The 17,699-nt window shown below is 38.3% G+C and overlaps 1 protein-coding gene across 1 annotated transcript in view; it reads left to right on the forward strand.

Annotated features, from left to right (window-relative positions):
- The window catches only part of LRPPRC (leucine rich pentatricopeptide repeat containing), a 105,076-nt gene extending 89,439 nt beyond the window's left edge, over positions 1 to 15,637 (forward strand). Inside the window, exons 31-38 of the mRNA XM_059134604.1 lie at positions 736 to 824; positions 4,251 to 4,455; positions 6,662 to 6,801; positions 6,917 to 7,032; positions 9,499 to 9,573; positions 10,718 to 10,802; positions 12,935 to 13,077; positions 15,478 to 15,637. Of these exons, the coding sequence (XP_058990587.1) occupies positions 736 to 824; positions 4,251 to 4,455; positions 6,662 to 6,801; positions 6,917 to 7,032; positions 9,499 to 9,573; positions 10,718 to 10,802; positions 12,935 to 13,077; positions 15,478 to 15,534 (910 nt within the window). The 3' untranslated portion in view covers positions 15,535 to 15,637. The remainder of the gene's footprint in view (positions 1 to 735; positions 825 to 4,250; positions 4,456 to 6,661; positions 6,802 to 6,916; positions 7,033 to 9,498; positions 9,574 to 10,717; positions 10,803 to 12,934; positions 13,078 to 15,477) is intronic.
- The last annotated feature ends 2,062 nt before the right edge of the window (positions 15,638 to 17,699 follow it).

The raw sequence follows: 17,699 nt of genomic DNA on the forward strand, positions 1-17,699 counted from the left end.
AACAGTGTAGCGAACAGAAGTCATCTCAGGCTAGGGTTGTTTTTTAATCATGTAGGTTTTAGCCATAAGTAAACCGAATTTTGCTCTCGAGTTTTAAGGAGTTGGAGGGTTTTGTTTCAAATGAAATGGCTGGGACAAGATTGTTGTGTGAGATTTTTAATTTTAAGGTAACAATGGTTTTAGTTCAGCAGTACGCTTGCTCACCTTTAAAAACTGTATGTAGCTAGATGACAGAAATTTGAAAATTAATCAACCAAATGATACGGTGTTAGTTAGTAATATGCTTTCGTTTATATTTAAAATATACTGTGCTGAAAATAAATGTTCATTTTTGTTGCTGAAAGAATAGTTTTACATTTTATAATTATGATGAATGTAGAGAAAAGAGGAAAAAGTATCCAGCTTAGGATACAGCAGAACAATGCAGGGCACGCAGTTATTTTATCATCTAATATGTCAGCATTCAAGAATCTGAACCGATTGTTTAAAAAAAATCTTGTACTTTGTTTCTTTTGTTGCTCATTTCCAACTTTGTCATCTGTCAGAATGCAAAAAAAAATTATCCTTCTATAACCATTGACAGGATAACACAAAAGCTGTCTCCAGGTCGATATTTTGCAGCAATATTTTTAACATACGAACAGTAGTTTTTATAATTTCACCTTGGTGCTCAACCATTTATTATCGTATCAGAAGCATGTCAGTAATTCCTTTCTAAATGTCTGCTTCTTTTAGCGCTGAGACCCACATCAAGGGCTTCACACTGAACGATGCTGCCAACAGCCTCCTCATCATAACGCAAGTTAGGCGGGATTATTTGAAAGGTATGTCACAATGCTTGACCTTTACGTCACATTAATGCCTCTGCAGATTTTTCTTGTAACGCCCTTCGAATACTTGGATAAAGGAGTCCATTTAGCAAATTACCTGCTTATCAAGAGCCTTTTGTGGTAGCTGAGAGACGTAAATTACTGTACATGCATTTATAATACAGCTTGAATATGAATGTACTTGTCATTTGACCACTTAGTCCAGTTTCCATTCCATTTAACACAAGATGGGTTTTCTTAAGATGAATCACAGCTCTTCAGACATGCAAAATTTGTGTTCCAGAACGAGAGAAAGTACAGGCTTTCAAGTGCGTTAAAATTCACAGCACAAGTCATTTTGCTTTGGAAATTAACATACTTTAGAGAGCATCTGAAACAATTCCCAGCAGTTGTTTCTTGCATATTGTGTTGGTTGTGTGTGAGATAGCAAATGAGTTAAATTGAGTGTTAAATGTGTGGGACTGTGCACCAAATGATTATAATATTGATTTTTCAAACTTAATCTAATACTTTTTCAATAGTTCATAATACCAACAGCAATAAAATACAGTGTTTGTTTGGAGTTTGGAATTTAGCGTTTTTCAATTAATGTTAAGAAGATAACCCAAGAAGGCTGCAGAGACGACTTCGGGGAGGACTGGGAAGGGGGCCATTTGTTCAGTGGAGGGTTTTTGTGAATCCGAGGTCTTAGGAATGAGCTCCCAAGGGGAAAGATGATGACTCTCTTAAATTTAGGTAAGCATCGTTTCTCCTTGGGCTTTACATTTGAATTTTAATCAATACAGTAAAACTGTTAAAACCACAGTGTTGCCAATACAACAAAACCCACGCAGAAAATCTTGAAGGGAAAAACTAACTAACTATCTCTTTTCTTCCTTGGACTTTAATAATGTTATTCCTCACTTGGCATGTTTATAAAATAATTTCACATCCCTGAGAAGAAGTTGCTAATTGTGCACCTTTACTGTTACCTATAATACCTAAATTTGCTGGTCTTTAGAGGTCCTCCTAATTGATTAGGACTGAGTATGTAAGTGGTGGTTTCTCTTTTTGCAGTATTCTACCTCAGCACTCCCCAGGCAGGGCCAGTCCATCCAGACAGCCTTTTGGGCAGAGCTTGTTACTAAAACTTTAAAAGCTTTCATCTTATTTTTTTATTTAAAAAAAAAAAAAAAAAAGCCTTTTTGTCAAGTTGATACTTTAAAAATGATAAACCGTTTTAAAACATGAAAAGTTAAAGTTGTTCCCCATATAAAGAAGCTTGTATTTCTATAGACGTGGAAATAAAGATCCACTTTTTTTCATTTCAAAGGATTAATTTTTGAGCTGAATCTGAACTGAATTTGTTTAACTTGACTACTGTCCTTCACTTGTAGAAGAATGTGCCATGTGGAAACTACTAGAAACTTGATGATGTGATTGATTTCACATCTTTTCTTCTTAGCTGTTGAGTTCAGCCAGAGGTTGGCTTGAAAGCAGGAGCAGGAGCTGTGACACTGCCACCGATCGTTAATGTAGTGACCGTCGGCAAGGATGGAAATGGTGTTGGCACAGTCTCTGGCTCCTTCTCTTGCTCCATGGCTGACTAGAGTTCCCGGTTTGTGAAATCCTCTTCTCCTTTTCAGGTTTCTTTTTCACCGTCCCATCTAAAACAAAAATAAAACCAGTTCAATCTTAACATGATTTTATAAGCAAATCCTGTTCTAGAATGCGAATAGCTGATTTGTGGCACCTTTGCAACATAATCAGTATTACTAGGAAATTAAGGTGACTGAAAAAGACTCAGGGTGTACCTTAGGTCCTAAACTTCAGAAGGCGAGTCCTGTTACGGGAATTTGATTTAGGTTCTAAGGTCCCATGTTCCCCTTCAGGTAGATGTAAAATGATCAACTCTCCCAGTCTTTCTTTCTCTCTCACTTACACATATGCCTATAGATGCAGGCTCTAGGTGTTGGATTCTTGGATTCGTGTCTAGCAGTATGACCTTGGGCAAATTATTGAAACGCTCTCAGTTTCTTACCTACAAAATCGGTACTTACCTCAGAAGGGCACTTGTGAGTGTAGCTGCTTACTACTGTGTCTGCCTGTAGTAAATGTTCAGCAAAGGTAGAAGAGGTCCAGTGGATGCTGGTTACTATCATCACTGTCATTATCTTGTTTTTGTAACTCTTTTAATTCCGGTGGTGAGAACATCCTTCGGATAGTACTCTTGGCTAAAGGAATGTTTTTAAGTTGATTATTTGGTTATGACTACCAGTTAAGAAGATTTTATCAAGGTTTTTAAAAAATAGATGATATTACTAAAATAATATAAGTAACATTTTTGTTTCTTAGATACACATGTATTTATAAAATTTTGGTGAATGTACCTCTAAACTACCTTCTTTTTTCTCTTTTCCCATTTGAGAATCACTGATTTAGATTGTAGATATGGAGTATTTAAAAATTGTTGACTCAGTAATAAACACTGAACGCATTGTTTTTTACTGTAGCACTTTTAATAGACTGCTTAATTATTACCCTTTCCCCATTTCTTGGGTAGAAGATAGGTTGTTCTCATTTGGGAGCTGCCTTCAGAATCTTAGTGTTTTCTGGGTTACATTGCTTTAATTCTGAAAAAGCCATGAAGTTTTTTTTTGGTAGCGGTAGTGGTGATTGTTATTCTGAGTATTAAATTTTCCCTCCAGTCTGCCACTTTATCTTTAATGATTTCGTTATACTGGCACATGAGTCCCTATAGTGAAAGAATATTCCATATTTATCCATAATCAGGTACTTATTTTAAAAAAAAAAAAACTGTGGCTGTACCCTTGGGAATCTGATGATCATTGTTTTCTTTGAAAAAAGTGCACACAAATACCTACTAAGTGTTCAGTCATGTAAAATGAATTTGATAGTGTGGTAGTTGAATGGCCCCATGTGGCTGCTGCCGCCTAATCCATCCTGTTTAGACTAGAAAGACATTGTTTTCAAGGAAGAATCTCTGGGATATTAGAAGATTTTGATAATCACATATAAAATCTGGGAAAGTATGAATGTGGTAGAAGTTACAATATTTTGAGAGACTCTGATTTTTAAGATTCTGGTTTATATTTTTCTAAATTTGCCAATTTCCTTGAAATCGCTGAATAACACTGAATGTTATCCCTGAAGGGAACCCACATTCTGTCAGTAGCATTTTATTTTCTCTCTGATTTACTTAAAGAAGAAATTCTCTGGTCTCTGATATTTTATACTCAAATAAATCATTATTTTTTTTTAGTTTTATCATAAAGTATTAATATTTTCTGTAATCTAGAATAAATTATTCATAGCTTTTTGTGTAGCCATTTGGTGTTCATATTTAAGAGCTAGTTTTCAAAATGCATTAGGCAGTATAGTTCATAAAAGAAAAACTCTGTCACCTGCTCTTCTTTGTAGAGGCTCTAACAACACTAAAAGCAGCCTTGGATCTGGAGCAGATACCTTCTAGACTGGCAGTGACCCGCCTTATTCAGGCATGTGCCTTGAAGGGTGATGTAGAAAGCATTCAGGCGATTCAGAAGATGGTAGATGGACTCGAACATTCAATTGGACTTTCAAATATGGTTTTCATCAATAATATTGCTTTGGCACAAATAAAGAAGTGAGTATTTTCAACTTTTCCTTTGTCGGATACTGGAAGGAGCATTATCTCAAATACCACCTTTTAAAACCTTTCTTAGGGCGCCTGGGTGGCTCAGTGGGTTAAGCCGCTGCCTTCGGCTCAGGTCATGATCTCAGGGTCCTGGGATCGAGTCCCGCATCGGGCTCTCTGCTCAGCAGGGAGCCTGCTTCCTCCTCTCTCTGCCTGCCTCTCTGCTTACTTGTAATTTCTCTCTGTCAAATAAATAAATAAAAAATCTTTAACAAAAAAAAAAAAAAAAAAAAAAAAAAAAAAAAAAAAAAATAAAACCTTTCTTAGGCTGTTAGAAACCATATCAATTGCAGAGGAAATAATTGATGCCAGTTGCTGGTTGTTCTCTAACTATTAGGGAATAATTATATGTTGTGAAATGTGTTTTAGCTTTAAATTAGACCTTGAAATGACATTTATCAAAATTTTAAATCCATGAAACTTTTTCCATGGTTGATAACTTTTCTCACTCATACGTGTCAGGCCCCTGTTGTTGAATACTGACACAAATGTGGAAAATGAATTAATTTCATTGTCAGCAACACTTGAGGGTGATGCTCTACCAGAACATTGTGGAAGCAGAGGCACACACAAGCTTGTTAAAAATGTGCATGTCTGTTTTCCCCACCGTCCTACCCTTCCCCGCCTGTCAACACATATCCATAAAAAGGTGTTTAGAGGCGATTCTCTTACTACCATCTGTAGATTCCTTGCATAGACTTTCCACTGTATAGAAATAAATAAATACTTGATTTTTATTAGCCTGGCTAGTAGAGTACATTGCCCAAGTTAAAGATTCATGGGATGATTATGAAATTGACACTCTTCATGCTTTTAGGTGTTCTTTAGTAGTTAACCTCACATGCAGCTAATGGGTTTGATCATTAAAATTTATTAGTTTGTTTTTGTGGGGGGTTTTGTTTGTTTCCATTTCTCTGGGCTGAGAAGTTTTATTTTTTTCCCTTTTAAAACTGTTTCCCTCCAGATAGAACTTTAAATTTTTCCCTTAATAAGAAAATGTAGATCTGTTAAGCCAGAAGATTAGGGAAGTTATCCGAGTAAGAAGAGCTGGATGAATTTTAGAATGTTACCATATTAAACAATTTTATATGATATGGAGAATGTGTTTTTATTCACTATTAAATAATTATCTCACTAAAACCCATAAGAAAAATGTATTATAACAGGGTATTCATTTTTTATTAGAGAATTCTTATGTGTTAGGTAAGAATTCCAACAAAATTGATTATTTGGCTTCAGAGTGGCGTATCATAACTGTAAAGTATATATCAAGGAGTACCTTAACCAGAAACCTAATCATGCAGATCATTTTTATCATAACTTGTTATGTAAAGCTATGTCATTGATTTTTTTTTAATTTTTTATTTTTTATAAACATATTTTTATCCCCAGGGGTACAGGTCTGTGAATCGCCAGGTTTACACACTTCACAGCACTCACCAAAGCACATACCCTCCCCAATGTCCATAACCCCACACCCATCTCCCAACGCCCCTCCCCCCAGCAATCCTCAGTTTGTTTTGTGAGATTAATGTCATTGATTTTTTTAATGTAAACTGTAAAGATACCTTTTTCCGAGAATTTAAGTGTAAATGGATTATTTTTCAAATGTTGTGTGATAACCAACAAAAACAAATTCATGTGACTGTGGTTGAAAGACCTGCAAGTAGACCTTTGAAGACATCATTAGCATCTTTAGGAATCCTGAAGTGTTATACGTGATCTTCACCTCATATAGTAGGGAGCAGTTGTAGGTCATAAAGCCAAAGTTATAGCTCTTAAATAAGTTTTCATTTTATACCCAGAGAGCTGCAAAATCAAATTAGATATTTAAGCTGTTTTCTTAAGTTATTGTCATTGATTCTTCTATATGTTAAGTGTTTAGTCTTGTCTTCAGAGCAGTGTTTTACCAAAAGTAGCTATTTCAATTATTGTAGCATGAACTGCCTAGTGATTGTCTTTGCCACCTCCATGTGATTGATTCCAATTTCATAGTGGTTTTTATCTGGTTAGTCGTATTTATATTTCCATTTCATCCTAAAGTATTTGTATATGTGAATCTCAAAGTAAGTTCTCATGCTAAAACTACCCGCAATATTAATACAAAAGCAGAGACTTTTTTTTTTTTAACAATATATGTTACTCTGTCTTGCAGCAATAACATAGATGTTGCAATAGAAAACATTGAGAATATGCTTACTTCAGAGAATCGAACTGTGGAACCCCAGTACTTTGGCTTGGCATACTTATTCAGAAAAGTAATAGAGGAGCAGTTGGAACCAGCAGTTGAAAAGAGTAAGTGAGCTGTTCTTGCTAAAGAACACAGAAGCACATTTTCTCTCTGGTGAGGCTGGACCTGATGTCGTTTGTGGATGAGTTAAAAGCTTTCTCTTACCTGTTACTTTTTCAGTAAGCATCATGGCAGAGAGACTGGCCAATCAGTTTGCAGTTTACAAACCCGTCACTGATCTTTTCCTTCAGCTTCTGGAATCAGGCAAAGTGGATGATGCCAGAGCTCTCCTACAGGTAATGACACCTGGAGTGGGGCTTGGGGCTTGTGAGAAGTAAATTGAGAAATCACTAGACCTAGTTGTGGGGTAAAATGCATGGTGCTTCCAGTACTTTTATGTGCAGTGTGGATCACAGCCTCGTGACAAGGACTGGATTATAAGTAAAGATGCCAGTCCAGGCTAGAAACACTCTGTGGTTTAAAGGGGAGTGAGGGAAGACGTGTTTTGCTGGCAGATTTAAAGACAAATGTTTCTGTGCAGATAGGTAATGCAAAACCATTCCTTTGGTTTCCTACTTTAATTTCTCTAATGCTCTAAAGACCGAGCATCACCATGGCAACACAGTTTGCAAACAAAAAGTAGGAAATGTTTGCTTTTCAAGTACAGCTTCTCACTTGAATACTCAAACATTCTCAGTGCCTTATTCAAGGTTTAGTAAGAGTTGAATTTGCTTTCTATTCAGTTGTGTGTCACAGACACATTAAATGACAAATGCAGGTCTCTGTGGCCCGCACTCTCAGTTAAATTAGCAATCTTCAGGGAAGGAGACAACTGCATTCATGCCATTTTAACAGCACTAAATATAAAGCTGTGCCAAGTGCCGACAGAACGGTGGGTGATCGGAGCTGCCACTGGCAGTGTACACAAACAGGCACCGCTGGGGAGCCCTTCCCAGCAGGTGGCAGTCAAACAGTCACCGTGATCCCGCCAACGGCTGTGTTTGTGTAGACTCCCTGTGTCAGAATGAGGCCTGGGACCAATTTCTGATAGTAAATAGTATTAGATTCAGTTCCATTTGTATGAGCTGCAAAGCACATTCAGTGGTAGTTAAGTGGGGTGAAACTGCACCCCTGTGCTGGAGCTCTGGTTTCGATCCTTAAAGTCCATCTAGTTGGACAGAACCAAACCATTTTTAAAAGGAGTTCTTGAGAAGTTTCTCTATGTGAATGGTTTTGTAAAAGGTGGAAATCGGCGCTTGTGTCTAAGGCTTTTTCACTTTTTGTTCCTGGACAGAGATAAACTCCAGCTAATTGGGAATGTTCTTGTCTGGTTTGATTTGATTCCCTCCTGCCTTTTTTTTTCTTCCCTCATCTTCCTTCCTTCACCCCCCCCCCTTTTTTTAACAGAAAAGGCAGTTTATGTTATAGAGGGATTCTCGGAATCTTTTCCATTGTCTTACCTTGCTGCCTTTAATGTTAGAGGTTGCATCTGAAAGAAATAAACTCTGAGGCCTTATCTTGGTGTGTACATTTCGAAGTGTGCCTACTAGGGGCTGTGCATCTCTCATTATACACGTGATCGTCCTCGTTCCATTTTAACACACTATTTTCATGGTTCTTTAGAAGGCGGCACTTGACGGTTCATCTGCCAGCTTGTCCTGAGCCATCATCGTCGGGGACGCTGGCTAGAGTGCATGCTGATAGCAGCCTCGGCCGGGAGGCGGTGGGGCTTCTGCCTGGGCCCTCGGAGCCGCACTCACACAGTGGCCTGTCAGGGGCTCCCAGTGACAGCTGTGTGCTGATGCGGCAGCCGCGGTCTTTTCGTTGTCATCCCTTCAGTAGATGGAGGCTTCCGCTGATAAACCCTTTATCCATCCTTTACCTGCTTGTCAAACAGTAAAAGATTATTCTTGCTGCAGCAAAGAATACTTTATTCAAAGATGTCGAAAACATCAGTTTATAATGTAAATGTTCTGTGTGTCCCCAAAAGTTCTTTTTATGCTATTCGTTTTAGTATTGACAATGTTTTAAAGCTTTGAAAGCACTATGTGCTTTGAGAAACTTAAGAGAATGACATCTGTGATGAGTGTAAACTAAAATATTGTCTTGCCATATTTGATTTCACTATAGCATCTAAGATTGGATAGACACTTGATTTATCTGGTCTGTCATATAAACTTTTTTTTTTGAGTTTAACTTTTGTCTCTTTCTCAAGCACTGGCTGTCTGTTGCAATGAAAGCCTTTTATAAAATAGAGAGATTGAAATCAGTCCTTTTGTATGCATAAGTGTAGGTAATTATACTTTAAAGAGAACTTGCTTTGTACATTTTAATTTTTATAAAGAAACGAGCAGTTATCTCCCTGACACCTTATTAAATGTATAATTAACCTTATGATCCCTAGCTCACTTGTGAATGCTTGGCAGAATAATTGGAGAGGAATAGTGCTTCTTTTTTTCCTCTTTCTTTGCAGGCCTAAACCTTATTCTGTGGTTGTTGAAGCATTAGTTTAATTTTTCCCTTTTCTTTTTAAACAAACTTTATACTCGCAGCGCCAAGGGCGACATAATTCACAAAAGCTCAGAGTAGCTCACGTTTGTTTTCTGTTTTCTTACCATACAAAAACCGGTTGACGATTAGTCCTTCCCATTGGTCATGATATATTACTGTATTATTGTGAACTTTGTTAACTGGAAATACTCACCTTGGTCTAACTTGTTTATCAAAAACATTCATTGACTGAATGATGTTTCAATTTTTAGAGATGTGGCGCAATTGCTGAACAAACTTCAATCTTCTTGGTGTTCTGTATGAGGAGCTCTCAGAGACCAGGAAAGGTACTGTGCTTGACTTACTGGCAGATCAGGGATGCTAGAAGCCAGTCTTGTTCAGTGTACTGAGTTTCACCTAAGAGCTTTGGTTCAGTGCCGTACCTAAAAGCACTAGAGAGACTGAAACATTTCGGTTTCCAATCTGAGAGGTCTAGTTCTCCTTAATTTCCCCCACACTAGCACACTGTTTTGTGTGTGTGTGTTTTATTTACCTAATTGAACTTTTTATCTCTGACTCATATTTATTTACAGCAAGCAGCTTTTCAAAGAGACTGTTTTTTTAAATTTGAGATAAAAAAATATTAAGAATTCTAAAAAGCACTTGTCACTCTGCATTTAGGCATAGGCCTACTGACTTGCTCGGGAGATGGAAAGGGAGCGTACAGTAATCTATCTACTGAGAACATTCCTCCCGGGAGACTGAATTGTAGGAAGTCCTGGAAAGATGCGGGTCCACTTACATAGATTGACTGAATAAATGTGTAAAAAGTGAATTAGAATTTTTTAAAAATTGCAGTTACAGTGTCTAGCTGTTTGACAGAATAAGTAAGCCAGATGTTTCCTTCGTGAGATGGGAACATGGCATAAAGGTTTATGAAATCCATCCTTGATTCATCTGGCAGTATCGTGTGTTTGGTTATCACTAGGTTAGCAGGTCTGTATTCACGACTGGAAGTAAACCCATTGTTGTGTCCAAATGACCTCTGAAAGTCATGGAGTAAATATTCCAGTGAGATCTGGAAATCTTCTGTATATACAAAGCAGGGAAAACTTCAGAATGTTTGACCCAGTTCTTCACATTTTATTTAAAAATCTTGCCACCTGAAGATACAGTTAATAATATCTCTTTCTACTCTTTGGAATCTTGTAACTTCCTTGGTAAGGTTGCCAATTGACAAAAGATATTTTGGAAAAATATTTATGGAAGTGTGAATGGAATTTCATTAACTTTGGAAAAATGCTTGTTTTAGCTGTAAATTATTAAATGAATAGTAAATATTAAAATATACAGAAGGAAAAAAAGTTTATTAAATTCAGTAGATGGTTGTGTTGTAGTTGTGAAGATTTCCTGATATAGTATCCACATATCAGTGTTTTATTTCATTCTTCTTTCAAGTTATGCTAACATTTCCTATATTTAATTTACTAGGCATCAACTCTGAAATCTTTGTTAGAATTGATTCCTGAATTAATTGAAAAGGAAGAAGCATATACTTCAGTCATGAAAAGCTATGGTAATAAGTTTAATCTGACTTTTTATTTAAGTGATTTAGATATTTGTAGTATAGTCAACTAAGTCTTCCACTCAAAGACAGTAATCCTAAATATCAGAGAACTATGATACGAATAATCGATTTAGCTTTAGAAAATGTTTTAAAACTATATTTAAGAAAAATATATAATTATGCATATAACTTTAACATAAAGAAGTATCATGAGCATCTTCAGCAAGGCCCAGTTATGTTGAATAGGACCCCAGGCTCCCGGAAAGACTTGGAGGTCCCCTTGGGTGTATATACTGGGGAAGGAATCCAGTCTCCCCAAGGCCACCTGAAACATAACATGAAATAGGTACATATTTAAGACTGTCACGTGACTTGCCTTCTTGCTCCTTCAGTACCCTTCCAACCTGCCTACACTTTTGAAATAACAGACCCCTTAATTAAAAAGTGGGCCCCAAGGGGCGCCTGGGTGGTTCATTGGGTTAAGCCTCTGCTTTCAGCTCAGGTCATGATCTCAGGGTCCTGGGATCGAGTCCTACATTGGGCTCTGTGCTCAGTGGGGAGCCTGCTTCCCCTCCCCTCTGTCTGCCTGCCTCTCTGCCTACTTGTAATCTCTGTTTGTCAAGTAAATAAATAAAATCTTTAAAAAAAAAAAAAAGGCAGGCCCCAAGATTTTACTTTAAATCACACTTGAAATTTCAGTCTTTAAGCAGTTTGTACCCCGACTGCCAGCTCATCACACATAAAAGGAAGCCAGGCTAAAGTTTTCTCGGTAATCAAGATAAATGGGAGCATTTCGCTTCCTACTTATGATCATCTGTCCATCTGCCACTCACTGATTTGCTCATGTGAGGCAAGGGATAAACAAAGTATTGCTTTATTGATTTTATTGTTGTCAGGACAGCAAACTACATTCGGAATTAGTAACTTGGTTCTCCCTTTTCCATCCTTACGAGGGGACAGTGATACATTTCAAAATAGAGGCAATAATTGTAAAACTTCTCAAAGTTCCATTAGGGGGTTTGGGAGATGTTAAATAATGAGTAAATAACCATAAAATAGTGTCAAAACAGTATAAAACTGCTAACTAAATTGTATAATCCCCCTTGGGAATTGGGATGGGGAGGAGCAAGGAGACCATGAAGGTGCAGGAAAGGTTTTGGCCCCTACAGGTACCAGTTTTCCTATAGACAGGAAATTGACTTTACCCAAACAGCAGACATCTGTTGAAGTCCAGTGAGAACTGATGAGGCATCCATGCTTGCTCCCTTTTGGGAGATCTTGGCTTGTTGGATTGATCCTTGGATTGACTTCTTTTGCATCCATATTGGGGGCTCGCCCTGGCGCTGCTAGAGTTGGGATTGGTCCTGCAGCACTGTTGTAGGGTAGGGGATTGTTGGTGTTGACAATTTAATGCGAAATTAAAGAGTTGAACTACCAGCAGTAATTGCTAGTAGAGCCCTTGTAATCTCAATGGTAAACCTGGAAGTGAAATCCCCATACCGGCAGCCACGACCAGAGAGCCAGCTGAATTTAGCCCCTGGGCTATTTCATCAGTCATTGAAGTGAAATAAATATTAGTATAACTTGTTAATATTAGGTCGATGTGTATAGTTTTCTTATGCAGATAATGTATTTAGAATATTTTTTGTTACAGTAGCCAAATATGTTCCTCATATTTGCTTATTTTACAGCAGAATGTACTGCCAGTCTTTTTGGTATTGTTTAGTTGATGATCTGTATCTCGATGGAGGTCTAGATTTCCACGTATTTTATAAGACCGTCACCACAACAGTCCTTGAATCAGCTTGATTTCAAGTGTGGTTTTAAGCAGAAGAGGGTTGAATGGTGTGTGTTTACTCCATGATTGAGGACTTTGGTTTGTGGTCACTTTAACTATTACGGGTCTTTTAATAGCCTCATTTGTCATCTTCCTTCTCTTTTATCCTGAATAATGCTGAATGAGAGATGTGGGGAGGAGTGAGGGAGCTGGTAGACTCTGGATGTGGCTTTTTGCTGAAAGTAGTTAAGTATTCATTTGTCTTGGAATAAAGGGATTCAGGAGTCCCTGAATGGCTAACTGTTGTTGGGAAAAGAGGAAGGTATTTATAGTGATTTATCTGTGATTAATATCTTTTTTCCAGTCTCAGACAAGGATGTTGTATCTGCTAAAGCGCTATATGAACATCTGATGGCAAGGAATGTAAAATTGAACAATCTGTTTCTAAAGCGTTACGCATTTTTGCTGAAGAATGCTGGAGAGCCTGTCCCCTTTACCGAACCCCCTGTGAGTATTTCTTAATTAAGGGGGGGTAGATAACTCTACAGATTCATGTATGCTTCCTATTAATGTGTTAAAAAAAAAAAAAGTTGAATACTTAATTACATAAGGATTAGATCTCTGTGAAGAAGCCTCAGAGGAGGGCTTCAGGAACTGAGCATTTGGCCGGCAGGTTTGGCTGTGGGAGAACATAGCCCCGTGGGGCTGAGGTTTGAAATACAAGGTCAGTCTCAGACCTTCAGCTATAGGTATGGATTTATCAAATGTCCTTGGGGCAGTTCTCTCATCATTTCAACTTGAAATAGGATTTAAAATGGCCTGTATTTCAATAGCCAAGCTCATTGTCTCCCCATGAACTACTTGTTTATTTTATGCAAGTTGGTTTTTATTTTTTCATGGAGGAAGGATTGTTTTATTTTTTTAACCCCCACTGAGCCACCCAGGCTCCCTGGATTGTTTTATTTTTTTTAATTGAGGTAGAATTGACATAACCTTCTAATAGTTTCAGGTGTGCAATGTGATGATTCCGTATTTGTGTATGGCAAAAGGATCACCACAGTAAATCCATTAACATCCATCACCACACGTTACGGATTTTTTTCTTGTGATGAGAACATTCAAGATGTTCTCCCAGCTACTTTCCCATATGCAGTACAGTGTTACTGACTAGAGCCATCATGCTGCATATTCTATCCCAATGACTTAATCATTTTATAACTGGAAATTCATACCTCTCGACTCCCTCCATCCTTTTTGCCCCCCACCTGAGGCAACCCCCAGTCTATTCTCTACCACCTGTGAGCTTGGGGCTTTTTGTTTATTTGATTTTTGATTTTTGTTTTGTTTAGATTCCTACATAAGTGAGATACATGATATTTGTCTTTTTGTGTATGATTTATTACATTTTGCTTAAAGTCCTCAAGGACGATCCATGTTGTTGTAGGTGGCAAGATTTTAGGTTTTTTTATGGCTGAATAATATTCTGTGGATATCATAGCACGTTTTCTTTATTCATCCATTGATGCACACTTAAATTGTTTCTATGTCTTGGCTACTGTAAATAATACTGCAGTAAACATGCGGGGGGTTTCTTTTGGTGGATATCCATTAGTGGACTTGCTGAATCATGTGCTCTTTCCATTTTTTAGTTTTTTGAGGAATCTCCATACTGTTTCCACAGTGGCTGCACTTCACATTCCCACCAGCAGTGCAGGAGGGTTCCCTTTTCTCCACATCCTTGCCAGCACTTGTTATTTCTTATCTTTTGTATCCTAGCCATTCTGATAGATATGAGGTGCTACCTACCTCGCTGTGTTTTTAATTTGCATTTCTGTGGTAAGGAGTGGTGTTGAGCATCTTTTCATGTATCTCTTTGCCATCTGGATGTCTTCCAGGGAAAAATGTCTCTTCAAATCCTCTGCCCATTTTTAATCAGTTGCCCAGGAAATTTTGTTTTGTTCTGTTCTATTTTAATAAGAGAAATCATTCATGCAAAATTCGTTTTTATTGTGTCATTAAGCTGCGAGTCAGTACACGTTTATTTGAGCCTCCCATAGCCAGGCGTAAAGGCCTGCCTGCACATGCGCACACACAGCAGAGGCTCTTGGTAAAGTTTTCACTCTGGACTTGCAGCCCTTCAACTAGTGACTTTGAAAGGGTCCATGGACAAAAGGACGAGACTGATACAAAGCGAAAGTTAAGCAGGGCTTTATTTCACGCCAAGCATCGAGAATCAAGCTGACCGGCCAGGGCCGTCCGTCTCTTGCAAAGAGGCGACCCCTCCCAGCCTCACAGACTAACTTTTATAGAGTAAAGGCCATGTGGTTGAGCCTGGCCACACACAGGTGGCCAATTGAATTACAATTTACCCTATAGTAGTTAATTTGAACTAGCCTATCACTCTGGTCAGAATTGGCGCCCAAAAGGCAGGGCCCACAGTCTTGGGTGGTTAGGGAGGTGCTTTCCTGATTGGATGTCTCCACCTGGCTTGGCTCATCCTTGGCGGGTAGGGAGGTAATACGTGCGCTTTCACTGATTGGACGTTTCCACCTGGCCGGACACGTCCTTGTATCTGGGCTCCGTTATCAGGGGCTGGTCAGTCGTATTTTTCTGGTTTCCCCGACTTGTTTCTAAGTTCCTCTGAGGGGGGCGGGGTCAATCTAAGTTTACTGCATAAACAACAAAATGGCTCGCTCTGGCTAAGCAGGCCCTTACAACTTCATGAACAGAAAGGAGTGCTGAGGCTTGAGGGGAGAGCAGTTGCCACGGGCCTGGCGGTCTTTGCTCTCAGTTTACAGCACTTTGTAACATTTGAGGGCTTTGTTTTGTTTTATATGACTTTCGAGTTTTGTCCCAGGAGTTCTTGCTGGTAACTGTAACTTCCCTCCCTTTTTGTCTCCTTAACAGGAAAGCTTTGAATTTTATGCAAAGCAGTTGAAGGAATCAAGGGAAAACCCTTTGTGAAGCAAGCAGGCACTACTTTATTTTGTGCGTATTTGTGATTCAGTGTCTAAAATGCTATTTTTTAAATACATTTGAGAGGACAGAATAAATAAATGAAAAGTTACTTTGTGTATTTTTTTTATTCATAATGTGTATATGTCCAACACTTTATTAACAAGAGCTGTGTGCAGTTAGTCACTAGAGTTTTGGGGGTTTCACCTACAGCATAAATCTACAGCATTTTTTTCACAGCTTCTGATGTTTGAAGCTGTAAGTTTTCAGGGTCTTCTCCCAGTGACTCTTCAGGTCCCCTGTTCTGTTTTGTTCATTATTTTCATAAAAATGTTATTCCTTTATTTAAGACTTTCTTGTTAATATTATTTATCTGAAAATTGTGGACATAGACAAAATGATGCTCAGTGAGCTTTCTAAGGCTTTACTATTCCATGATAGGAATTCTCTTCATGTGTGAAACCCTGCATAATATTCCAGTTTTGTAAATTGCTGGCACTGGCAGGCATATTGTAAGTCGTCACACCTAGCACTCATTTTCCGGTGAGAAACAGAAACTCAGAGACTGTTGCTTGCCCGTGGTCAGGGTGCTCTTTGGCAATGCCTGGATGCTCCCCGCCATGTTTGCTCTTCTCCCGTGGAGGCTTCTGAGAGGCTCTGTTCATAGACATCTCTAGGACCGAGTCCTAGCCGTGACGTTGATCCTGAAGCAGAGAGCAGTGCATTTCCTCTTGTCTCGGTTTCAGGTTTGTTGGCACAAGTATACCCCTACACCAGGCTCTTGTTACTTCATACTTATCCCTTGAATGTGTGATTTTATATATGAAGGAAATTGTGGTTTGTTTTCAGTTTTATCAAAGCTATCCCCAAATTGTCTTTCATGCCTATTAACATATATATTATCTGTTGCTACTATAAAAGAATTCAGGCTGGGTTGTGAAACACTTTACCATTACAAAAGTATCTTAATATGTAACAGTGACCTAGCTGAGGATTAGGTAATTAATTATCCAAAACATTGAAAATATTTTATTTGAGGTTTATCCTCATTTTGGTGTTTTCCTTATCCATTTGAAATCAGTGGTTCCCGCTATTCCCATGAGGAGAGCCCTTGCCTTGTGGGAAGTAAGCTGGCCTCGTGCTGGTTGTGCAGCTGACCTGAGTTGGGCACCCACCCATCCTTCATCTAGAGCCTGCAGGTGGCATGAAAGGGAGGGGTTGATGGAGCGAAGCCAAGAAGTAAACATGGTGGGATTGGCCATGCTTTCCTTTATCTCTTTTATGTGTAATTAGACCTAGGGGTTCAGAGGCCTTGGCCAGTGCCAAGTCCCAGCCTCGAGGAATTAATGAAGCTCTCCTTTGTTTGCTCCCCAGGGGCAGAAACTGGAGCTATTGTGTATGTACCTGTATTGTCTGGTTGGCCATGAACCTCACTCCCATTAGTGATTCCACTGAAGCAGACCTTATTTTTTTGCAGTTATGCCAACCCTCAGTTAGGAGCAACAGTTTATTGGTGTTCATTGAAAGAGGTCTCAGAGGAGGTGTCTCCTCCAGAGACAGTACAGTCTTATTCTCATGAAGTGACTCTAAGCCAGCCTTCTATATTGACACTGGTAAAATGCAAGGTGTAGTGCAGAGAAAATTGAGTACAAACCCCCCTCATCTAACATTCTTAACGGCTCGACTGGTTTCCCCTTTTGAATTTAAATATTTACAATGTAATTGTATATTCTAGGTGGGCTAAGAAATGCTTTCTAAATATCTGATAGCCAAATTGAAACAAATAGAAACAGAGAACAAACACAATTATAGCACTCAATAATATGTTTTAGACTAAAATTATAAACAAACAGCTCTTAAAAAAAGTAAATGTCATTGTAAACTTTTGGAAAGTATCATGTTTTACATGTGATTGTTATGTTCATGTGTTTCAACCTAATATAATTTTAATGTGAAATGCTTTGAATAAATTATACTCCAAAAACCTGTAAGCTTCTTCATTTTTGGTCTTATCAAATTTTTACATAATCACTTTTATCATTGCAAGGACTTTAGTGTTAAAATTTTAAGTTAAAAATTGTGTGGTAGCCCCTCTTGCGGCCAGAATTTCTTTGCTAAATGGTGTAGTTTGTGTATAGAGAACTGATAGTATCACAGCTTCTCTGTTACAAGGA

Source organism: Mustela lutreola, chromosome 9 (genome assembly GCF_030435805.1).
Source record: "Mustela lutreola isolate mMusLut2 chromosome 9, mMusLut2.pri, whole genome shotgun sequence".
Taxonomy (NCBI): domain Eukaryota; kingdom Metazoa; phylum Chordata; class Mammalia; order Carnivora; family Mustelidae; genus Mustela; species Mustela lutreola.